The sequence below is a fragment of the Macaca nemestrina genome, chromosome 14, assembly GCF_043159975.1.
Source record: "Macaca nemestrina isolate mMacNem1 chromosome 14, mMacNem.hap1, whole genome shotgun sequence".
Lineage (NCBI taxonomy): Eukaryota > Metazoa > Chordata > Mammalia > Primates > Cercopithecidae > Macaca > Macaca nemestrina.
Window position 1 is genome coordinate 118,135,098 of NC_092138.1, and position 23,966 is coordinate 118,159,063.

At 64.9% G+C, this 23,966-nt stretch overlaps 1 protein-coding gene across 1 annotated transcript; it reads right to left on the reverse strand.

Moving 5' to 3' along the window:
- Positions 1–2,919: 2,919 nt before the first annotated feature.
- LOC105472051 (ATP binding cassette subfamily A member 2) lies at positions 2,920–23,966 on the reverse strand. Its single transcript, XM_071078656.1, has 48 exons — positions 23,819–23,966; positions 19,867–19,960; positions 18,579–18,690; positions 18,340–18,503; positions 17,990–18,117; positions 17,599–17,709; positions 17,100–17,318; positions 16,407–16,774; positions 16,051–16,210; positions 14,903–15,031; positions 14,621–14,793; positions 14,446–14,537; positions 13,908–14,081; positions 13,703–13,805; positions 13,518–13,632; positions 13,232–13,422; positions 12,926–13,076; positions 12,650–12,854; positions 12,305–12,469; positions 12,022–12,202; positions 11,691–11,903; positions 11,404–11,600; positions 11,126–11,308; positions 10,542–10,726; positions 10,302–10,422; positions 9,791–10,027; positions 9,455–9,661; positions 9,086–9,188; positions 8,679–8,995; positions 8,390–8,603; positions 8,163–8,268; positions 7,956–8,067; positions 7,799–7,859; positions 7,543–7,717; positions 7,330–7,445; positions 7,103–7,250; positions 6,906–7,029; positions 6,693–6,825; positions 6,370–6,487; positions 5,888–6,066; positions 5,678–5,819; positions 5,464–5,598; positions 5,235–5,338; positions 5,064–5,156; positions 4,655–4,757; positions 4,435–4,572; positions 4,098–4,304; positions 2,920–3,647 (listed from the first exon to the last, which is right to left on the reverse strand). Exons 1-48 carry the CDS (start codon positions 23,882–23,884, stop codon positions 3,612–3,614), a joined length of 7,308 nt encoding a protein of 2,435 aa, XP_070934757.1. The 5' UTR covers positions 23,885–23,966; the 3' UTR covers positions 2,920–3,611.

Sequence of the window (23,966 nt, forward strand, 5' to 3'; positions counted from 1 at the left end):
GCCTCTGCAGAAGTGCTTCTCGGTACCTCTGCAAACGCTGAAGCTGAGTTGCATTCTCTGGGTGTTTTTTTCCTTTTTCCTAGAGTTTAACAGGCTCTTTTCTTCATATAATTCTCCATGCACTTGGAGGGTTAAACAGGCATTATACCGAGAGTCAGTGTAAATGTTGACCGTCTTACCTTTACTGAGTTCTAAGGCCGAAGTTAAAGCAATGAGCTCAGCTTAATGACATGTCCTGGGTTACCACCGCATACTCTGCACATCTCTCTCCTTGTGGGTTGATGAAGCTGTTCCCGTCCATGTATAGCTCCTAGTCTACTGATGCCCAAGGCTGGTCCCGGAGGTCAGGTCTGCTAGAGTAAACTTGAGTCCAACACCTCTACACAGTCATGCTGCACAGGGCTCTAGCTGCTGAGAGCAAGGTGGCGGGTTCGGGGTGTTTCCAGTTTAGTAGATCAGTGGTTGAAAAGGACTGATAGATGAAAGTCTGTTGCCCCCACAGATGTAGGCCTGGTCATTATACCTTGCATCTCCCTAAGAGGCATTTACATAGCTTGAGCAAGACCAGATCTGAGAAGGCCCACTTGACTATCTTGACTTCCTTCTTTGGCCTCTTGAGGCTCCGACCCTCCCCTTCGAGGTGAGACCTGGGGCATGTTAGCTCCTGAATCTTGTGTCTGAGGGGGCTGTTGGCCTCGGTAAAGCGGGGTAGGCTGGGACACATGGAGAAAGAATTTCTGTTATCTCTGACGGCTCCTGCAAAACTGGCTTCTCTTGCTGTTTCTGGGACTCCCTTTTTAACTCTGTGTCTGCTGGCGAAGCTGCTGTTACTTTTACTTTTGGGTTTTTTGCAAGAATCTGTTAAACAGGGCTAAATTTGGCCGGGCGCGGTGGCTCAAGCCTGTAATCCCAGCACTTTGGGAGGCCGAGACGGGCGGATCACAAGGTCAGGAGATCGAGACCATCCTGGCTAACGCAGTGAAACCCCGTCTCTACTAAAAATGCAAAAAATTAGCCAGGCGTGGTGGTGCGCGCCTGTAGTCCCAACTACTCGGGAGGCTGAGGCAGGAGAATGGCGTGAACCCAGGAGGCGGAGCTTGCAGTGAGCCGAGATCACACTCCACTCCAGCCTGGGCAACAGAGCAAGACTCTGTCTCAAAAAAATAATAATAATAAATAAAAATAAAGGGCATGCCTGGGCTACCAGGGCCCTCAAAAGCCTTGCTGTATCCCTCGTTAACTCTGGGCTACCCTGGCTCTTGGGGGAAGGAGGCTGCAGGGCCTCGGGCTGGCGGGTTGCAGCAGCTGCTGCTTGCTTTTACGTAGGGCAGCACAAAAGCGGGTAGAGTGACAGCACGTGTGGCAAGATTTTCTTAGGCGCGTCGGCTGAAGATGTGTGCTCAGTTATTCTCGCAACTTTTCTGAAAGTTTAAAATGTTCTTTTTACTGTTGTTTTGAGACGGAGTCTCACTCTGTCATCTAGGCTGGAATGCAATGGTACAATCTTGGCTCACTGCAGCCTCTACCTGCCGGGTTCAAGTGATTCTCCTGCCTCAGCCTCCCGAGCACCTGGAAATACAGGCGCCCGCCATGACAACCGGCTAATTTTTGTAGTTTTAGTAGAGATGGGGTTTCACCATGTTGGCCAGACTGGTCTCGAACTCCTGACCTCAGGTGATCCACCCGCCTCGGCCTCCCAAAGTGCTGGGATTACAGGTGTGAGCCACCGTGCCCAGCAGAAACTGTTCTGAGGAAGATGCTAGGGGGTGTGTTTGCTTTCAACACTGCATTACACATCGTCACAAATGAAGCCTCTAGAGATGACGCCCCCGTGAACTGTGTCAGTCTGTGGGCGGCTGTCCAGGTCCAGCCTGGCCTCGTCCTGTGCGCTGGGTCTCCCTGGGCCTCGGCTGGGCCATGTTCCTTTCTCGACTTCTTCCTGCCATGATTCAGCACCTACAGTTGTAGGATGGAGGCTGCTGTGACCTGAAGCCCCAAGGGTCCTGCCTTCTGATGGCTCTCCCACACATTTCCCTTGGTTGACCACCAAACCCACACCAGCCCCTCCAGTAAGTGGGTGTTCCTCCCGGTTCTTCCAGAGTTAGCTGCCCCCAGGGCCCAGGACAGCTTCACCCCAGTGACCCAGCCTCTCGGGGACGCCAGCACGCCCATCCCACTGTCCCTCAGGTAGCCACGGCGAGCGTCTCATAGGAACCCAAGTGGATGCGTCAGCCCAGCCCACCCAGGCCTGCCAGTGCCCTCAAGCCCATGGGACCCTCCCCTGTTGTCCCCCATGTGGCACCATCCCTCACCTAAGTCCACCCTCCACCCTCCTGAGGAGCCTTGAAATGGCCTAAGGCAAGAGTCTGACCTTGGCCCAGATCACGGGGCATGAGCTCTGGGGGCCATTCATGCCCCTCCCCCATCTCCTGCCCACGGTGCACCAGGCTCCACTGCCGATGAGCCTCAAAGTTTCCGGGTCCTGCCTCCCTGGGGCCTCGGCCTGTGCCCTGCCCTCTGGCTAGGATGCCCTTCCCTTAAGTAATCTTCACAGACTTCAGTCTCCTCCTGGAGGTCGCCTCCTCCTGGAAGCCCTCCCTGTCCCTTCCATGACATGCAGACAGCCCAGCCCAGGCCACTGCAGGCCCCACATGGGCAGCAAGGGGTGAAGAAGGCTTAGAGGGGGCGGGTGGATGGGAAGATGAAGGCTAAGGGGAAGGGGGCCAGGAGCAATCCCTGAGGGTGGGATGGGGGGGACAGTGAACCATGGTGAACCACCCTGCCTCAGTTTCCCTCCTCCAGGCCGACCCGGCCACCCCCACCAGCACCTGTGCCTGAGGGGCAGGGCCTTCTGGAGCACTAACCCACCCGATGGGCCCATGTTCCCCACCCCTCCCACCTCACACACACAGGCCCTCAGGCGTTTTGTTTATTTATTGAAAACAAACATCTGTGCGCTATGTACAGGCCCGGCTTCCAGGCAGGTGGGCGGGCAGGGGGCCAAGCTGGGTGGGAGAGCGACAGCAGCTGGGGGTAGGGGGGGTTCTGGCCCTCGCCTGGTCAGCAAGGCCAGCTTCTCCATTCCTGCTGCCTGCCAGCTGGCCCAAGCTGATGGCTTCCCGCGGGACAGCCACCTCCCTGCAGGAGAGCAGGGCCAGAGGAGCCTCTTCTCAAAGCAAAATAAATACGCGACTGACCCAGCCCCGTCCACAGTCCGCCCTCAGCGTCAGCCTTCATTGTAGGAAAAAAAAGCTGGTTCCAAGGCTGGGCAGGAGAAAGGCCGGCAGTGCCTGGTCCAGCCGGTGTCGCCTTGGGCGGTGAGCAGAGCTAGGAAGGGGCGAGGGGCTGGGCAGATGATGAGGCTTTAAGGCAAAGCAGGGCGAGGGTGTGCGCAGCCCGGGCCGGGTCAGCCTTTGGCACAATTGGGGGCGGCAGCCACAGTGACCACAGGGCATGGCCGAGTACGGGGGCTGGAGGGCCAGAAGCCCCTTGGTCCTCAATCTCCACTCCAGGGCCTGGCAGGCACTGGGGGACATCTGTCCCCACGGTCGAGTCCCTGGTCCAGCTCTGAGTGGTCAGCGGAGCGTATCCTCCCTGGCCCAGCTGAGTGGTCAGCAGAGCGTGTCCGTGTTGAAGGACAGCTGGGCCTGTGCACAGGGGAGATCAGGCTTAGGGGGTGTCCCGTGCCACCCCCTTGTGGGGCTGAGGACACTTGTGCTGGCCTGCCCTGGCTCTCCTGCAGGCTGGGCCTGGACACAGGGTCTCCCCACGAGCTCCCTCTGTGTCTGGGCTCTCCTGGGTCTCTGTCTGCTGAGTCTGGGGGTCACTGACTCTACGTCGGTCCCCTGTTCCCGGGCTCTGGCCCCCTCTGCCCCATCCTGGCTCTGTGCCCCTCAAAGATTCCAGCAAGTCTGGGCCCTGCGTTTGGTCTCTCCAGGCCTGTCTGCAAGTCTCCCTTGCCCACTCTGCCCCCTTGACCTCCGGACAGCAAGCATCCTGGGGCCACTTCTCCCCCTACCCTACCCGGGGCTGGAGCCGCCAGGCAGCCTAGGTGCGGTGGGCAGAGCCCTGGGCAGCCGTGAGGGCAGACTGCTCACCCGCTCCTCCTCGAAGCTGATGAGGCCCTCGTCCTCCGTGTCCAGGTCCTCAGGCTCATCTGCCACAAGTGCCCGGAGCTCCGTGGGGGCAGGCCGGGGCCGGAGCAGGCTGAGCAAGCAGCCAAGAGGGGACTGCAGTGCGGACGGCGGCTCCGTCTCCTGCTGCTCCAGGTTGTCGCTCTGCTTCTTGGCGAAGTTCACGAATACCTGGTGGGTGGGGCAGGCGTGTGGGGAGGGGGCGGGTCTGGGGTAGGGGGATGGGGAGGTGCTGGGCGGAGGGGGCAGGGCAGGTAGGAGGAGGGGTAGGTGTGGTGTGCAGTGCCCTCGGGGCACTCACGTTGTCTAGTGTGGTCTGGCTGACCGAGTAGTCCTCGATGCCCAGCACGCCAGACACCTGCTCCATCTTGCTGAACACCTGGGCCAGCGAGATGTGCTCCGACTTGAGCTGGTACTGCACCTTTGTGTGGTGCCGCTCCTGCAGGGGTGGAGGTCAGAGGCCGCTGGCAGCACCCCCACCCCGCAGCACCCGCTCCGCGACCCTGCCTGGGACCACCCACCTTGAGCATAGCTTCTGGGAAGCTGCGGTTGAAGAACCGCACCACGTCCTTCACGCTCTGGCTGCTCTTGGTCCGCACCGTGATCATGTAGCCATCTCCAAACCTGGTGGGACAGGCCCATGGCCCAGAGCCCTGCGCCGCCCGGCCAGAGCCCCAGCCCCCCAGCCTCCCAGCCCCACAGTCCCCACAGGCACCCCAGGAAGCCCCATAGCCTCCCACAGCCCCCCAGTCCTACAGCCCCCACAGTCTTCCAGGCCCCTCCCCTGGCCCCACTGCCCCAGTCCCCACAACCCCAGTCCCCCCAGCTCCCATGGCCCCACAGCCCTGCAGCCGCCCCCACTCTGGGCCCCACTGCCTGGTCCCACCCCTGGGCCCGCCCCGGCCTGCCCCTGGCCCCGCCCTGGCTCACCGGTTCTTCAGGTGCTGAATGCTGCCCAGGCACCGCAGGCGACCGTTCACCATGATGGCCAACCGCGTGCACAACGCCTCACACTCCTCCATGCTGCGGGACACACACAGGCTGGCACCAGAAGGGGTGCTGCGGGGTGGGGGCACGGGGGGAGGGTGGGGGCGCCCTCACCTGTGTGATGTCAGCACCACTGAACGCCCTGTCTTGATGAGGTCGAGAATGAGGTTCCAGAGGAAGCGCCGGGCCTTGGGGTCCATGCCTGTGGTGGGCTCGTCCTGGAGATGGGCGGCAGGCTCAGCCGCTGCCAGGCCCACACACCCCGGCCTGAACGCTGCCCCTGCCCGTGCTCACCAGGAAGTCAAAGGCCAGGCAGCCGCCCCCCACCCCACCCAGGGCTTACCAGGAAGATGAAGGCTGGGTACCCAATGAGGGCAATGGCCGTGGAGAGCTTCCGCTTGTTGCCGCCGCTGTAGGTGCCGGCCGGCTTGTCTGCGTACTTGGTCAGCTCCAGCTTCTCCAGAGCCCACTTCACCACCTGGCCGGGGAACGCAGATGTCAGCGCAGGCAGGGCCGCCCAGCGCGCTGGCTCCCTGCCCCGCCCTGCAGATCCTCACCCGGGCCTCATCCTTCCAGGAGATCCCACGCAGCCGCGTGTACAGCTGCAGGTGCTCCCGGGCCGTGAGCTCGTCGAACAGCGCGTCGCACTGAGGGCAGTAGCCGAGGCTCTGTTGCACCTGGAGCAGCTCCTTCAGCACGCTGGGGACACGGCGGCTGTCAGCGCGTGGGGACGTGGCGGCCCCGCCCACCCAGGGTTCCCGCCGCACCTGTGTCCGTTGACAAAGGCCTCGCCCCCCGTCGTGCTCTCGTCGCCGGTCAGCATCTTGAAGGTGCTGGTCTTGCCCGCACCGTTGACGCCCAGAAGCCCGAAGCACTCGCCAGGACGCACACCCAGGCACAGGCGGTCAACGGCCAGGATGCGGCCAATCTTCCGGGACTTGTAGACCTGGCCAGGAGCCTGCCCGCTCAGCGGGGCATGGGGGCATGGGGGCGTGGGGTGCAACGCCCTCAACCCCATCCTGCTCCCACCCTGCCCCTCTGGCCCCACCCAACCCAGGCCCTGCCCCACCTCCAGAGCCCAGGGCCCTGCCCACATGCCCCATGGCCCCACCCCACGCAGGCCCCACCCCCAGAGCTCAGGGCCATGCCCACCCAGGCTCCACCTCCACTGCTGGGGCCCCACCCCCCGGCCCTGGCCTTGGCCCTGGCCCACCCCACCCAGGCCCCACCCCAAACGCTCAGAGCCCACCTTGGTCAGGTTCTCAATCTTGACCATGTCGTTGTCGGCGTCTCCCCGGAGCACTCGCTGCCGCTCGCTAGCCACGTCCACATCATCCTCCACAGGCTTGGTAGACACAGGCATGCGCCTTGGGGGACAGGATGGACAGCGTCCAGCAGCTCGCCACCCCCACTGCCCCTCCCTGCCACCAGTCTCATGTCCTCTGGCTCCTTTCCCGTCCCCTGCCCCACCCCCTCCTGCCCCATCCCTGCCCCCACCCTGCCCCACTCCCTGACCCCATCCCTGCTCCCGCCCTGCCCTCTGCCCCCACCGCCGCTATGCGCCTCGCTCACTGTGGCCGCCGCAGGAAGTTGTACTGGCACATGATGGTCAGGAGGAAGCCCACGACGCCCTCGACCGCCATGGCCACCAGCCCGCGGGTGACAATGTCCCATTCGAATGGGGACTTCATCTTATCAAACTGGCCTGTGGGGAGCCAGCTCAGGGCCTGTGCTCTAGGCCTTGAGGGGCCCCAACCACCTCACCCACCCCACGGGCCCCCTCACCAATCTTGGCGTAGTACTCGTTGATGTACTCGTTGTAGGCCATCTCCATGAGCCCGTGGCCCAGATTGTAGTTGGGGAAAATGAGGAAGCAGCTTTTCAGGTAGCTGTTGACAACCTTCAGGTCCTGCGGGGTGGTCGGGGTCAGGCGCACAGCCTCCGCAGGGCCCGCCGCCCCCGCCATGTCGCCGCCACCCCACCTTGTCGTGCTCGAAGAGCTGTAGCAGGAAGGTGGCCACCGTGGCAGTGATGCCGATGAAGAGATTGATGACAATGAGGAATACGTAGGCCGAGCTGGGGACCTCGAACCAGAAGGAGGCCGGGTACATGATGGGCGTGATGGACCACCTGTGGGCAGGTGGCGGGCAGTGGTCACCAGGCAGCCCCGGCCCCACCTAAGGCCACTCCCTCATCCGCTCCCCCTTACCCATAGAGCAGGAAGAGGGAGAGGACAGCAGGGAAGTTGGTGGGCGATGTGTAGGCCGGCAGGTCGAACACAAACAGGATGATGACGCAGCAGGTAGCGGGGACCAGGTAGTTGAGCTGCAGGGGTGGGGGTGGCTGGTGAGAGACCCCTGGGGCAGGGCGGGGATGGGGGATGAGAAGGGCCGGGGCACCCCCGTGGCCACGCCAGGCGCACCATGTCCCACACGTAGTTCGCCAGCCAGTAGATGACGGGGTTGCAGCCGCTGACAAACTGCAAGTGCTTCGCCTTGGTGGACTTCTCGGCCACGAGGAAGACGACGAAGCTGGCCGGCACGAACGACATGGCCACGATGATGAAGATGGCGATGACGACGTCTGTGCCCTGCAGCCTGGAGCAAGGAAGCCCTCGGTCCTCGCGGCCGGCCCGCAGCGCCCACCCGCCCCGCCTCATCCCCGCCGGCCACACTTACAGGTAGTCGAGGGAGAGGCTGGCACTGGTCTTGTTCATGGGATGGTTGGTGACGGTGATGCCTGCACACGGCGGGGCGGGGGTGGCGGCTTCAGGCCTCTGCGCCATCCGGCCCAGCCCCGGCTCCTCCCCGCCCGGCCCCGCCTGCACCAGCTCACCGTAAGCTGCCGGGTTGCCCTTGCTCTTGGGCAGGTTGGCACGCAGGATGGCGTTGTTGAGGCTGTTGAGGTAGGTGGGCATGCTGTGATAGCCCTTGTTGTTGTAGAAAACCTGCAACGCGAAGAGGACAAAGGCCCCAGGAGCCCCGTGGGTCTCTGCAGACCTCACTACACGCCGCGAAGCCCCAGGGCCGCAGCCTTGCTCACCTGGGCAGCCCTGCGCACCGCGATCTTCCGCACCATGGGTGGGGCCCTGGTGCCAAATGAGGCTGGGATGGACTTGAGGACGTTGCCAAAGGTGATGGCCCCATACCTGGGCAGGCAGGTGGGAGGGGCGGTGAGGCTAGGCAGGCAGTGAGGCTAGAGGGACAGGAGTTGAGACCGGGTGGCTGGTGGCCGGCCGCCCTCGCCCGCAGCCTCCCCACCCAGCTCACCGGTGCAGTCGGAAGCGGTCAGAGGTGAAGAGCAGGTACTCAGACACGTTGTGGCCGGTGATGTCGGTCAGGATGTCGCCTGTGACCACCCGCATCTGGGGCGGGTGCCCGCCCACACTGCTGGGGCAGGAGAAGCCGGTGCCCTGCGCGGAGCAGGTGCAGCGGACGGGCTCCCGTACCAGGTGCGGCAGGGAGGGCGCGGACGTCCACATTTCTGTGGGCACAGTGTGGTGCGGTGAGAAGGACCCCTCGCTGCCCCTGCCCCTCAGCCGGCCCCCGGAACCGCTACCTGGCCCGGCGGTGGGGGGCAGCGAGACGTTCCAGGCCTGTGGGTCCTCGTCCAGGGACGCTGGGGAGTCAGACGGGGCAGGCGAGGGTGGGGGCGGCACGAAGTTGGACAGCGGCAGCCCCTGCGTGAAGGACTCCAAGCACATGCTGTCGAAGAACCGAGCCGCCAGCAGGCGCGACTCCCCGCTGCTCAGGTTCAACGTGGGCCCCAGAGAGCCGTTGGCCGGAGACTTGAGGACGCAGGTGGCGCCCACCCCCGACGGCAGCCGGAATGTGCTCACGAGCTGCTGGGGGCTGGCGTCGGGTGACAGCCGCAGCCTGCGGGCACCCACAGTGTGAGGTGGGGCTGCCCGTCCCTGCTCCCTCGCCCACCCCACCCACCAAGGCTGCCCCGGCCAGCGGCCTCACCGGTACTCGCGGCGCTCCTCGTTGGCGTAGGGGATGAAGTTGCCACGGGGCTGGGTGTAGTTGTGGTACTGGGAAGGTGACAGGGCCAGTGGAGGCAGGTCACCTGGCAGGGAGAGCACGGAGGCCTGAGCAGGTTCTGCCCACTGGCCAGCAGCCTCCAGGCCTCGGTCCCCTTCCACCAACCCCAAAGGACCCATGCCTGGGATCTGGACCCCGAAGAGGCAGGACTCCCGGATGAACCCCGGCGTGTGCCCAGCCTCAGGTGCGGGGTGAGGCCCAGAGTCAGGAAGCTTGGGAGAGGGCATCCTCAGGGCTCCCGGTGGAAAGGGGGGACATAAGCCCAGCACGCCCGCCCAGCCGGTGGCCTACCAATCTCGGGGACGGACAGAGCCACGGTCATGGCCACGCAGACGAAGAAGGCCGGCAGCAGAATCTGGGAGAAGAGTGCCTTGGAGTTGCGGCGGGCACAGTGGAAGCGTTTGACCAGCAGCCCGTGGAACTGGCGCACCTTCAGCCACCCGCCGTCCAGCTTGCGGCTGCCCTGGCCAACCCTCGACAGGGCCTCCGCCTCAGCCTCTGTGTAGACAGGTAGGGGCTGAGCAGGTGGCTGCACGCTACCCTCTCCCCACTGGCTGCCCCCATGCCGCTCCCCTCTAACCCCGCTCCCCCTCCCCGGCTGCCCCAGCCTCACCCGGCCACGCCCACCTTGCAGGCTGACGTTGTCTGGGTCCTGTGGGTTATCAAACAGGGGGCGGTAGTCGCCATAGACGTCGGCGTAGCCAGCTCCCTCGTCACCACGGGCAGAGCCCACAGACGACGCCGACTGCAGCGATGCCTGTGACTGGGCCAGCTCCGAGCACCGGGCCAGGTTGCCGGCGTGACCCTCCCCAGACACCGTGCCCTCCGCCCCGGGGAGCACGTCCTTCCTGGACTCCTTCACATCTGCCGCAGCAGAAGGGCCGAGGGGATGCTCAGAGTTACTGGCCCCTAGGCCTGCCCGGGACCCCCATGCCCGGCCTTTAACCAGTTCCCAGGGTCATACACCTGTCCAGGACCTCTGGCCACCATGACCACCCACCCAGGACCCCAGGCTAACCCTGGGGATGCCACCCAGGACCAAGGTGGCGCCCCCAGACACCAGGCAGGAGTGACAGCACAGGCCCGAGCTGGGACCCTGTGGGTGGGGTGGGCTGAGCAAGTGGCCCGGGCCCCTCACCGGCCTCACTGTTCTCCAGCGACTGATCCTCCTCCGACACCTTGAGGAACACCTCCTCCAGGGTGGTGTCCATCAGCCCAAAGCTACTGAGGTGCAGCGCGTCCAGGCTGCGCTCCAGGTGCTGTGGGGGCAGTGGAGGGGGAGGCTGCGGCAGGGACGGCCAGGCAGGGGTGCGTCCACCTCCACCGCCTGCAACTGCCCCCCAACCCTTAGGCCCTGGCATGCTTTTGGCCCTCACACCTGGAAGAGGCGCTCGAAAGCCCCCTTCTTGGCAGCCTCGCTGGGCAGGATGTAGGAGAGCTCCGTGCTTGTGTCTGAGACCAGCAGGCAGGAGGCCACGTGCTTGCGGATGAACTGGGACACCTGGAGCTCGGAGCAGCTGCTCAGCGGGGTGCGACCTGGGGGGCTGGATGCCAGCCCTGGCTCTGTGGGGGATGTGGGAGCAGGGAGGAATTCACTCAGGGGCTAGGGGGAGGGACCCCTGATGGGAACCCAACTGAGTCAAGATATGGGCGTTGGAGAGGGCTGGCCAGGCCCCAGCAGGTATCCCGGGCCCAGTGGGTGATGGTGAGGACCCAGCCTCTCCAAGATATGGGCGTTGGAGAGGGTGGGCCAGGCCCCAGCAGGCATCCTGGGCCCAGCAGGTGACAGTGAGGACCCAGCCTCTCCAAGATACGGGCGTTGGAGAGGGTGGGCCAGGCCCCAGCAGGTATCCTGGGCCCAGTGGGTGATGCTGAGGACCCAGCCCCTCCATTGTGGATTCTCAGGTGGGGGTCCCGGGGAGGGGGTGGCCCAAGGCCAGCTCAGGCAGCTTCAACACAGACCTTGGGGGCCCCCCGACTCGGCAGGCCGCTTGACCAGCGTGAGACGGTACCCATCACCATAGGTGCCCTTGAGGAAGAGCGGGGAGCCGCAGCACTTGAGCTTCCCGTGGGAGATGATGGCAATGCGGTCCCCAAGCAGGTCAGCCTCGTCCATGTGGTGGGTGGACAGAAGGATGGTGCGGCCTAGGGCAAGGCCAGACCCAGGGTCAGGGGGCAGGGGAGGCACCGTCTGCACCCCTGCCTGCACGGCACCCCTGCCTGCACGGCACCCCACTCACCCGGCTTGTACTTCAGGATGAGGTCCCAGATGGCGCGGCGCGCGTAAGGGTCCACGCCCGCCGTGGGCTCATCCAGGATGATGGCGCGAGAGCCGCCCACAAAGGCAATGGCCACGGACAGCTTGCGCTTCATGCCACCCGACAGTGTCTGCACCAGCGAGTGCCGCTTGTTGGAGAGCTCCAGGTCCTCGATCATCCTGGGACAGGGAGGTGTGGCATGGGGCTGGGGCTATGCACAGCCCCAGGGCCTCTCCCCACCCGCTCCGCCCCACCCTGTGCCCACCCACTTGTCCATCTCTCTGCGGATCTCCTCCTGGGCCATGCTTTTGAGCCGTGAGTAGAACCAGAGGTGCTCTTCCACCGTGAGCCGGTCAAACAGCACGTTGTGCTGCGGGCACATGCCCAGGTTCTTGCGGATCTCATCCATCTCCGTGCGGATGTCGTGCCCATAGATGGTGGCGGAACCCGACGTTGGAGGGAACAGGCCGGTCAGGATGGACCTGGGTAGGTGGGCGGGGTCATGACCCCACGCCCTCTGCAGGGGCCCCACTCTGCCCCTGACTAGGACTCCTGCTCTGGTCAGCAGATGCCCACGGCCTCGCCCCTCTGAACACTCACATGGTGGTGGTCTTGCCCGCCCCGTTGTGGCCCAGGAAGGAGACCACTTGGTTCTCGTAGAGGTTCAGGCTCAGCTTGTTCAGGGCCAGCTTCTTGTCATCCTTGTAGACCTTGGTGAGTTTGTCCACGCAGACTACCAGAGGCAGGTGAGTGGGCTCCTCCTCCATGCCACGTGTCTCCTCTGCACCAGGGCTGTGGATCAGCAGGGTAGGGGCGGCACCAAGGCCACCCAGGACTCCGAATCCAGCGCCCACCCATGCCACCATTCTGGCGCCAGCCTCACCAAAGCGCCGGCTCTCCATGGCACAGGCCTGGTCCTCCTCCATGACACTGAGGCGGGGGGTGCGTGCCCACGGCCAGCTCCACTCCCAGGCTTCTGTCCGCCCACTGCCCAGCCAGTAGGACTTCTGCAGTGGGAAGTACCAGGGCCGGGGCAGCCCGTACATGCCTGGGGGTCGGGGAGGGGAGGGGAGGCTGACCTAGGGCCTGGGGTGACCATCCACCACGTGGGCCATGTGCCCACCCAGGGAGCCACCCGTGCTGCGTCCAGGAGTGGACCCAGAGCGCTGGTCCCCAACCCTGGCTGGGGACCCCGCCTCTCCCCTGCCCTCCAAGGGCTGGCCAGTACCTGGGTGCACAGCCTCGATGTACCATGTGAGGATGCCGTAGACCACGGCGTCCACCATCAGCATGGTGACGGCCAGGAGCAGGTTGAAGTCATCCCCCTCCACTGGGGACTGGCTGAAGGTGTGCCACTGGATGCCCACGCCAGCCACCTCGTACAGCGCGAAGTACTTGGAGCCCAGGCCAAAGGCCGTCGTGGACATGAGGGACTGAGGAGGCAGTGGTGTCAGCGCGTGGGGTGGCCAGGCAACCCAGCAGCCCGCCTGCCCACGACTCTCACCGCGATGCACTTCTCGAAGGCTGTGATCTTATCATGCGCCACCTCCTCTCGGATTGCCACATACATATAGGGCACGTAGCTCAGGAAGTAGATGATGCCGCCGCAGGCAGAGGCCAGCTTGGCCTTGGAGTACAGCACGGACACCAGGAAACTGGGTGGGCAGGGGCCATGCGCGCCGTCAGCCACCCACACTCCTGGCCTCCTGGGCAAGCCTCTGCCAGGGTCCAGGGGGCTCCAAGAGGGTGTGGGGTGAGCTTGCTGGGCCAGTGCCTGCCCCAGGTCCCTGCCACCATGGCCCGTGCTCACCAGAACATGATGGTGGCCACGGCATAGACGGCCAAGAAGAGCCAGATGATGACCACGTGGCTGTGCATGAGCACCTGGCCATACTTCAGGATGGCGGTGAGCGCTGTCACGGAGATGGACAGCTGCACAAAGCCGGTGATGAACCAGGCCACCCAGTGCACCGCGTTGTTCAGGCCCATAGTCTTCATCACCTGCGGGTGGGCCAGGGGCTTGGGGCAGGCCCCGGGGAGGACGCCGCCCCTCCCTGCCAGCCCACGCCTCCAAGGAGGGTCCCGACCCGCCGCACCTCCTTGAGCCGGTGCTCCTTCTCCGCCACGATGTGCTGGATGGTCATGGCCACGGAGTAGACCCAGGAGATCACCATGCACAGCGGCATCATGTGCTCGATGACGAACAGGAAGCTGTGGGGAGGCCACGCTCAGGCGCCACTCAGTCCCTGCCCCAGCCCAGCCCCGGGCGCCCGGCACTCACTCATCGCGCGTGTAGCAGGGGTAGGGGAACATCTGCACGTAGCTGCCCGGCTCCACCACGTCGTGCCCCACAAAGGTGTCGATGATGGCGCGTTCCATCATGTCTGTGGGTAGGGGCCGCCATCAGGTGCCGGGCAGGCCCTCCTGTCATCCCACCTGTCCTCCCCCATGAATCCTGAGGCCGGTCTTCCGGGCCCGCCCCTCACCCTGGATCCAGACGAAGCCGTAGAGGAAGTAGAAGCGGCCGCCAGTATTGGGCCCAGGCCGCCAGTAGGCGCGGCGGATCTCGTTGGTTTTCTCGGTGAAGCTGGAGTTCTGGCGGATCTTATAGTGCACGTGCGGCGGGAGCGAGCCGTCCTTCCGGGTCTGGAAGATCACACCTGGGGCCGGGAGGTTGGGGCGGGGCCAAGATGTAGGGGCGGGGCCAAGAGGTGGGGGTGGGGGCAAGGCACGGGGGCGGGGCCAAGGCGTGGGGGCGGGGACAGGAGGGTCCAGGGAAAGGTGGGGCAGGGCTGGGGTGGGGGCCCCAGGGTAAAGGTGGGCAGAAGTGGGGAGGTGCAGGGAGGGGGCGGGTTGTGGGGTGGGGCCGTTTGGAAGGGGCAGGGGTGGGGAAGGGAAGTGGCGGGTGAGGGGGCAAGGCCAGGGCGGGACCAAGGAGTGGGAGGGCACAGGGGGACAAGTGGGGCTGGGCTGGGGAGGAAGAGGTCTGTGGGGGGCTGCGGCGGAGCGGGGAGGGCAGCTCACTGGCAAACACAGTGACGTTGTCCTGGTAGGCCTGGTTGAGCGTGTAGTTGACAATGCTCTCCTCATCCGGGAAGCCCTTGAAGATGTCCACGCTCACCTAGGGGGAGGGGCATCGCTGGAGCCCGCTGGGGCATGCACGAGGCAGGGGGTATGGGGGTTGGCTCGGCGGCCCCACCTCACCTTGGACATGAACTGGATCCAGCCGCAGGCCGCGTTGTCAATGGTATCCAGCTGCTGCAGGAGGGCCATGCCACTGGGCAGCGAGAAGTTGTCCTGTCTCAGGGCCGGCGGCAGCTCATCCAGCGACAGGTTCAGTGCCTCGGGGTGCAGCCGCAGCTCCGCTACGTACTAGGGGTAGAGGAGCAGCTCAGAGGGGGGCCTGCAGGCCTGCCGAGCCGGGCAGAGAGGGGCTCCCCGCGCCACCTGCGGCTGCCTCCCTCGTGGACACCCTTGGCACCTGCTGTAGCCAGTGCAGGTGTTGCTGCAGCCTGCCCTGCTCCAGGAAGCTGCGAATCTCGGCCGAGATGTTGAGCCAGACCTGGGCATAGTGAGTCACGTTGCCCACAAAGGCAAAAGTCTCATTGGCCTGCAGAGGGTGAGGCAGGGGCATGGAGTTTCCTGACGGACCCCCGCCGGCTTGGGGGCTCTCACCCCACTCACCTCCCCAGTGGCTGACCTGTTGAAAACAACCAACCCTCCCCACCTTTTTTTTTTTTTCCCCGAGACACGGTCTCAGTCACCCACGCTGCAGTGCAGTGGTGCAGTCCCGGCTCACTGCAGCCTCCACCTCCCAGGCTCAAGGGATCCTCCCACCTCAGCCCTCCAAGTAGCTAGGATTACAGGTGCCCATCACCACACCTGGCTAACTTTTTTATTTTTGGTAGAGATGGGGTTCCGCTATGTTGCTCAGGCTTGTCTCAAACTCCTGAGCTCAAGCGATCCTCCCACCATGGCCTCCCAAAGTGCTGGGATTTCAAGCATGAGTCCCACGCCCGGGCTCTCCACACCTTTCTGCAGTGCGCACGTGAAACCTGCTTTGCCCTCCACTCCCAGGGCAGCATGGCCTCCGGACCCCCAACTGCCCAGCTGTGCCCACCAGCTCCTTTGCTGGACCTCTCTCCATGTGTCCCTTAAGCACCCCATGCTCCACCCTCATTTCTCCCACCCTTATTCTAGGGACCCCCCTCTACACCCAGGATTGGCCTCATCCACAGGCCCTCCCCTCCCAGGCCAACGTCCAGCCCTGGCCTCTGCTTGTTCCAGACAGGACCTCTCACCCAGAATGCAAACTACCCAGCTGCCCGCCCACGGAACACTCTGGAAGGTCTCCGGACACACCCGTCCTCCACCAGCACTGCCCTGGACCGGCCACACCCAGCCGGGGGACCCTGCCGGAACAGACTCTCCAGTGCCTTCCCACAGCAGCCCCTGGAGCTCCCTAAAGGAAAAGCAGCCCCCTGGTCCCCCACCTGCAGAGCCTGTGTACCCGAAGCTGCACCCCGGTACCCCTCCCATGTCAGTTCTGCCGACCCCCTCTGCCCAGGGGTCCCAAGCCTGCAGAGACCCCCTCCCACTCTGCCTGTCAAGTGTCCTAGACCCGCGCACCTTGAGGATGACGCGGTCGACCTCAGAGCCCGCAGGCGCGTACAGGATTTTGGGGTTGCTGGTCATGAGGTGCACGAGGAGGCCCAGGTTCCGCTGCTCCTTGCTCGTGAAGCCCAGGGAGCTCATGTTGCCCCGCCGCAGCGCCTCGGGCTCAATGGTGCTGGGGCAGGGGACAGGAGGTGGGGCCAGGCCATTAGGGGGCGGGGCCGCGAGTGGGAGGGGCATCGGGATGGGGCGGGACTTCGGCGCACAGGGCAGGGCGCCAAATGAGACCTCCAGAGCCAGGGCCTAGAGTCAGGGCTCAGGCCCTGCCCCTGGCTGTCCTCCTCACCCCCATTCCCCTGCCGCCCACCTACCGGTTGTTGCCACACAATATGGGCTGCAGGCCGGCCCAGAGCTGCACGAAGGCTGAGCACTGGCCCTGCAGCGTGTCCGGGGAGGCCGGTGCTGCAGCAGAGGCTGCGCCCTCCTCAGCGGTGGCGTTGGGGCCCACGACTGTCCCTGCCCCAGTGCCATTGGCCACCCCACCCGCACCGCTGGCTGGGGGTCCGGGGGTCCGGCCAGTGCAGGCACCCTGGGGCAGTAGCAGGGCCAGGGCCGACAGGACATCCACATCCTGCAGAACCTTCTGGGCATCCAGCAGGTCCCCCAGAAGCGCCTGCAGCCTCCGTGGGGATGGCGCCTGTGGCGGGGAGTCTGAGCCGTTGAGGGCATCCAGGCCCAGCTGAGAGGAAACAGGCATGTGGGCAGTGAGGGGTGAGATGGACTGCAGGTGGGTGATAGGTCAGGTGCGTAGCGGGGAGACAGCAGCTGGGAGGCACAAGCTGGGGATGCTGGGAGGGAGTCTGTAGCCTGGGTAACGGGAGCCCAGGACAGGAGCTGGGATGGTGAGCAGGGGTGGGGCACCAGCCATGGCGCCATTAGATACCCACCCACAGGCAGCATCCCACGCACAGCCTGGGCCCAGGAGCCCCGAGCTCTCCAAGCAGCCCCAGCCCCTCTTTCAACTCAGGCAGCAAGCAGCAGGCAGTGGGCAGGCAGGGCCTCACCTGCTGGGAGACCTTGGCCATGTCCAGCTGGTTCCGGAGCTCATCGGCCAGCCCAGAGAAGCGCCTGGCACGTGCAGCAGCCTGCCCACTGCAGACAGCATCCTGGTAGCCCTGCAGGGCCCCCTTCTGACTCTCAGGCACAGTGAGGATTCGGCCCAGCTTCCCGGAGCCTGGCGTGCAGGTGAGCTGCTCCAGGAGGGCAGGAGCCAGCAGCAGCTCCTGGGGTGGGCACAGGGATCAGTGGAGACACAGCAAGGACTTTGTCCCCAACCACCAGGGCCTCAGGCTTCAACCTACCCCACCCACCGGCTGGCTCTGGGGCTGCCTGGGTCCTACGAAATGCCTCTACCCCTTGTGCCTGCCTTAGACCCCTGGGACCCTCCCCCTCTCCCAGGAGGAGCTCCAAGTCACTAAGGGGGCCCTTTCCTCACCCACGGAGCAGAAGCACCCCCAGAGGCAGGCAGCACTCTAGTCCCATCCCACACATGGATGCCCTAACCTCCATCCGGAACAGGGGATTGCTCCCTAGGTGGCTCCAGGGCTCCTGACCCTTGTGGAGGCCGGACTGTGAATCCAGGGCAGACGAGGGACCAAAGAGCAGGTGGTAGACCTGGGAGGTGTGGGGGCGTGGCTCAGATGGGGGTGTGGGGGCGTGGCTCAGATGGTGGTGTGGGGGCATGGCTCAGATGGTGGTGTGGGGGCGTGGCTCAGATGGGGTGTGGGGGCGTGGCTCAGATGGGGTGTGGGGGCGTGGCTCAGATGGGGTGTGGGGGCGTGGCTCAGACGGTGGGGGCGTGGCTCAGACAGAGTCCCGAGGATGGCTCAGCAACCAGGGGGCATGGCGGGGGGCAGAAGGGAGTGGCCAGGGCTGGGAGCTGTCCTTGCCTCACCTCGGGAGGGTCCACACGGGCGGCCAGGAGGGCTTGGGCTGTGCTATTGGGCAGCGACAGGTTTTGCGTCAGGAAACGCCAGAGCTCCTGCGGGTCTCTGGCCACCGAGTCCAGAGAGAAGGAAGACACTGGACAGGCAGGAAGGCGAGGCTGAGAGGCCGCTGCACCTTGGCAAGGTGTCCCACATGGGCTCGGAGCCGAGCCCAACACCACAGCTCTGCCACTGCAGCCTGCGCGTGGCTGGGAGCTCAGGGCAGGTGGAGGGGCCCAGGGTGGACGTGGGTTTCAGCCCAGTGACAGCAGAGCTAGGCCCGCAGCCCTGTCCCCCAACTTCCCTGCACAAGGCACACCTGTGGATCTGTCCAGGTGGCTCCCCGGGGTGCCTGGGCCCGCACTGAGGGCCTCCAGATGCTGGCGCAGGGCCTCGAGCTCTGAGCCCAGGCTGGGCCGCGCTGGGTCGAACAGGTTGCCTTCCTCCACCACACGGTCCAGGCGCTCGAGCAGCTGCGTGACCCTGCACCAGGGCGGATGTCACTCACTGGATGGGCTGGGGAGGGGTGGGTACTCCGAGGGACGGGTGGGCACTCACGTGGAGTTGGCGTACTGCAGGAAGCCGAACTCGTCCCGCTGGCCGTCCGGGCACAGCGACTGCATGACAGGCAGAATGCCGGCGGACGTCAGGGGCGCCGCTGTGTAGAAGGCTGGCGGACCCACAGGAGAGGGCAGGGTCGGGGGTGAAAGGGGAGAGAGAGAGAGAGGAATCCAGAAGGGGAAGGAGACGGAGGCCGAGAGGAGAAATTTAGAGAAAGTCAGGAAGGAGAAGCAGCGTTAGGGAGGAGGCAGCACAGAGCCCTGGCCCCAGCTGGGCTACAGGCTAAGCATTCTGGGGCGAACGACTCCAGCAGGTCAGAGGTCAAAGAGCCACTCACCACCCCTTCTGCCATAACTCCCAGAGCATTCGTTTCCCTTCAGCCAGTGCAGGCCCACGTGCCCTGGCACTCTCCCCCCGAAAACATTTCAGCTGTGGCACTGCCTAGAGACCAGGGGAGGACATGGGACCCCCTCTGGGCAGTGACCTCTGACCTCTGGCCAGCTGGTTAGTGGAGTGAGTGCAGGAGCCTGAAGGAGTATGAAGGGAGAGTAGCCAGGCCGCTCCAGCCCCAGCCCAGGCCAGCCCATCCTCAGCCCAGGCCAGCCCAGCCTAGCCGAGCCTCCGCCCAGGCCAGCCCAGACCAGCCCAGCCTCAGCCCAGGCCAGCCAAGCCTCAGCCCAGACTCCGCCCAGAAGCCGAGGCGCCCCACCCCTAGAAGGCAAGGCCAGGCAGAGAGATGCTGCCTCAGCTTGACCCAGGCAACAGTTGTGGCTTTAGGTGGCCCGGCCTCTCACTCCCTACCACGGCCCACTTCACTGCCCACCACCCCCCATCTGGAGCCAGCTGTTCCTGAGGCCGGCAGGGGGCCTGGGAGGGCTGTTAATGAAAGCGGGGAGGGCGCTCAAGCCAGGACGGCCCATGGGCCCCCCGCAGCTGCTGCCCAGGCCAGCCAGGAGGAGGCGGCCGCTCACTTACAGACTGCATGCCAGCCGAGGACAAGAGACCATGCGGGGGTGGGGGGGTCAAAACAGAACAGAGGAGACCAGTGAGTGCCCACATCACCAGGAACAGGCATTGGCATCATCATTCGCGGCCACAGGCCAGCCCCAACCTCCACAGCCCAGCCAGGAGGCGCAGCCCAGAGGAGCAGGCACCACACCTCAGGGACTCTGGGAACAGGACGCCCATGTGCAGATGTGCACACACAGCGCAGGTGTGCGAGGTGCCGGGAGGGCTCCCCCTCCGCGCTCCCCCAGCTGTGCCCGGGGCCTCCTGCCGCGCTCACCTTCCTTCACGGAGATGGTGGGCTTCTTCTGCCGCAGCCCCAGCAGGATGAAGAACAGCACCAGGGGGATGAAGATCTCGAAGGCCAGGACCCACTGGAAAGGGTGGGCCCAGTGAGGGACAGGACAGACCTGTGCTCGCCCAGGCCCTCCCCAGCCTCCCACAGGACCGGCCCAGCCCAGCCCAGCCAGGACCACATGCTCACTGGGGCCAGGGAAGGTGGGCACAGGCCCTTCGGGACCACTGAAGGTCTGAGCCCCTTCCAGGGTACTGAGGGTAAGGATTGTCTGGCTCAGCAAATCAGGTTTCTGGTCCCCAGCCCACAGTGGGCCTACCTGCCCTCTGAGGAGCCTCAGGGCCTACCATGGTGAATTGGCCAGCTAGTGGTCTACTCTGACCCATGTATATCCCAGCTCATCTTCTTCCTCTCTACCTCCAGGGCTACCTGGGCAAAATCTTGAGGACCATCTGAGCCACTGGCCCCACCTACAGTTCTCACACTGCCCCGGGTTCACCTTCCTCCCCCTTCCTCCCCACCAATACAGGGGCCTGGGGAGATGAGGAGACCTGGTTCAGAGACGCCTGGCCTGAGCCCAGGGCCCTGAGCCTCGGAGAAGACCCGGTAAGGGGTCTGACAGCCCCAGTCCCTGAGGCAAAGGCACCTTTTTTGTTTGTTTGTTTTGTTTTGAGATGGAGTCTTGCTCTGTTGCCCAGGCTGGAGTGCAGTGGTGCAATCTCAGCTCACTGCAAGCTCCGCCCCCCGAGTTCACACCATTCTCCTGCCTCAGCCTCCCAAGTAGCTGGGACTACAGGTGGCCGCCACCACACCCGGCTAATTTTTTCTATTTTTAGTAGAGATGGGGTTTCACCATGTTAGCCAGGATGGTCTCGATCTCCTGATCTCGTGATCCGCCTTCCTCGGCCTCCCAAAGTGTTGGGATTACAGGCGTGAGCCACCGCGCCCGGCCCAAAGGCACCTCTTTCTGCCCTGTTCCCTCCCCTGACCCGGGGCAGCCAGTCTTGGGCCTTGGAGTTCAGTTTCCCCAGGTCAGCTCCTGCTAGCCCAGGCTGGGCACCAAGGTGAGCCCTAGCGGGACCTGCGTGGAGTGAGAAAGAAGCACTTTGCTCACTTCACCTGAAAACCAAGGACTTCACTGGTTCTTGTATCCCAGCCCCCAGCTCAGGGAGGAGGAGGAGCTTGGGCCAGCTACTCTCAGGAGAGCCCTTGGCAGACCAGCCCTCTCTGAGACCCACAGGACAGAGGGGCCCTGCCCTCAAGGGCGAGCACCCAACTCGGAGGCATCCTTTGTCCTCATCCCCATCCCAAAACCCTTCAGAGCCCCCAGTGTGCTGTGTGGTCCGGGCCGAGCCCCCGGTCCCTGGGGTGGGGGCGGCTGCTGTGTTTACTGTGCTTGGACAATAGGGCTCTGTGGCCGGGAACATCATGCTGTGGGTGCCCCATGCCCGCCCCAGCCTGTGCCAGCCTCTACCCACTCCCTGAGCCAGGATAGAGCCCAGGGCTCGTCGAGGCACTGTGGGCACCAACAGGCACCAGGGCGAGGGTGGCTGCCGGACTGGGGCAATGTCAGAGGCAGGGGTCACAGCGCAGGGCGCCAGCCCTGCCCACACCCGGCCTGCTACGGGCGCTGTAACTGCAGCAACAGGCCCAGCTGCCTTCCCCATTGCTATAGCAACGGCCTCGCACGAGCTGCTGGGAGGAGGAGGAGAGTCCTGGCTGGCGGGCGGCAGGCGCCACAGGAGCATCTGGTTACAGGCGGCAGCACAGGTCTGGCACGCCCTGGGTGCCCCACATGGGTGCCTCCAGGTGGTCCAACCTCCGTCCCTCAAGACCAACCCAGTGCCTTCACATCGCCTGGAGGCCTGGGTGCCCTCTCTGGGCATGACCCCTCCCTGTAGCTCCCGCCTACTGTGTCGGAGGGAGAACAGGTGAGATCCGAAAGTGGCACTGCCACCTGCCATCCCAGTGACTTCATGACAGTGAGCCTGTCCCTTCACCAAGAACAGCCTGTAGCCCAAGGGCAGACCCACGTCCAGCTAACTAAGAGGAGGTAGGTCACACAGACAGGGGAACTGAGGCAAAGAGCTTGGAGGAGTCTGCTAGCAGCACGGAGGTCCTTGGTACCCACCCACCAGACCCTGGGCTCTGCCCAGGGTGCACCCCTGCCCCAGCAGGGCGCATGGCACGCAGGCCAACCTCTGTCATCCAAGCCTGGCCACAACAGTCCAGCTCTGATGTCTAAGATCCTTCCCAGGAAAGCAGGGACCTGGTAGGAGTGTGCCCAGTGTCTGGCCAGCCCCAGCCCCACATCACAAGCCTGGCAAGGACTCAGCCTCCCTGGGGGAAACAGTTCCCCACCTGCTCCAGCCACAGGCTAAGGACCTCCACTGTGGCCCAGTGGGCCCCTGGGAGCCCTGTAGGGTGGGGACCCAGAAAGGTCCTGGGGGGCAGTCCAAACTAGCAGCTGGGAGCCACTCTTGCGGTCAGGACAGTGCACACTTCCCACCTGCTTGCCAGGTGCCCTCATAGGCCACACTGCCTTCCCTGAGCATTGTCCCCACTGGAACAGGGGCCACCATTCCAGCCTCTGCTCCCAGGCCCAGTGGGGACCTTCCTGACAGCAACCTCCAGGGGCTAATAGTAATGCATGCCACATGCCACATCCCTGTTCCCTTGGCCCTGCTTTGCTGTCCCCCGTGACCCAATGCCAAGGACTGCAGGCCTGATCCATGGGACTCCACTCAGCCAGTTCCAGGTGCCTGGCCAGGGCGTGTACCTAACCCAGGCTCCCTGCCAAGGCCAGGTGCCCAGGGGAATCCTGCCAGCCATGGTGATGATGGCCACCCCACCTGACTGCAGCCTCGGTTTCCTGCAGTGCATGTTGAAAGATAAACAGGCAGGGACTGGTGCAGCCCAAGGGGTCCCGCCCGGGCGCTGACTGGGCAAGAGGATGTGTCCGCCTCAGGCCCCCACCTGCTCTGGGCCCTGGCCTGGACAATCCCAAGGGCTTTCAGAAACCCAAGCTGGCCCAGGCCTGGGGCCTGGGAGGTGTCCCTTCCCTTCCCAGGCTGGAGCCAAGCTGGCCAGCTGGGGGTACGACAGGACACCCATACCCCCAAGCCCCTCGCTCCACACAGGACTTCTGTCCCTGACGGCTGTGTGTCCCGCACCCTCAGGTCCACTGGCTGCCCAGGCAGTGCTGGGAACCTGGTGGTCACAGCTCCAAACTGTAGACCCAGCCCCCAGAGGAGGTGGGGGACCAGAAGGGAATAGAGTGGATCAGGCTCAGGGAGAACTGACCCCAAAGGACAAAGGGGTGCAGAGATTCAGGCTGGCCGAGGCTAGCACAAGGACGTTCCCAGTGGCGAGAGCATGAGCAAGGGTCATGGATGTGCCAGGAGGGGTGCGGGGGAGGGGAGGCGGAGAGATGCCTGGGACCAACCTCTATGGCAGGCCTCGGCCCAAGGGCAGGGGAGGGGCAGAGGGAGGGAAGGGACAGGGTCTCCGCTGGGGCCCCAGAGAGGCTGGGCCCAAGGACCATGGAGCCTCAGAGTTGGATAGAGCCCCCCAGGCCTGCCCTCTGTCCTGGGAACCAGGGCCTCCCTTGAGCCAGAGTCCTGAGCGCCGCTTGCCCCCCGCCCACAGCGGCCCCAGAGAGCGCGCTGCAGAGGGCACGGGTGCCGTGACTCAGCCGAGCACCGCGATGTCAGCGGACGCGGGACCAGGCTGGCCACGACCGAGCCACCTCCCCGGAGGCCGCAGCGCCGGCAGCGGAGAGCAGGGCCCGGCGGGGAGGGGGCTCGGGCCCGCGCCGCCCCCAGCGCCCGCCGGGGTCCGCGCGCGCCCGGCCGTCCGCACGTGCGCGCGGGGAGCGCGACGCTGGCCGCGGTGCGCGCGGCCTCGGGCTGCGGGCGGGCGCGTGGGGTGGGCTCACCGGGCTCCGGCGCTTGAGCGTCACGTTCTTCCAGAGCAGCAGCTGCAGCTGGTGCAGGAAGCCCATGGCGGGGCCGCGCTCCGCCGCCTCAGCGCCGCGGCCCGCTCCTCTGCGCGACCCGCCGGGCCCCGCCGCCCGCCGCGCCGCT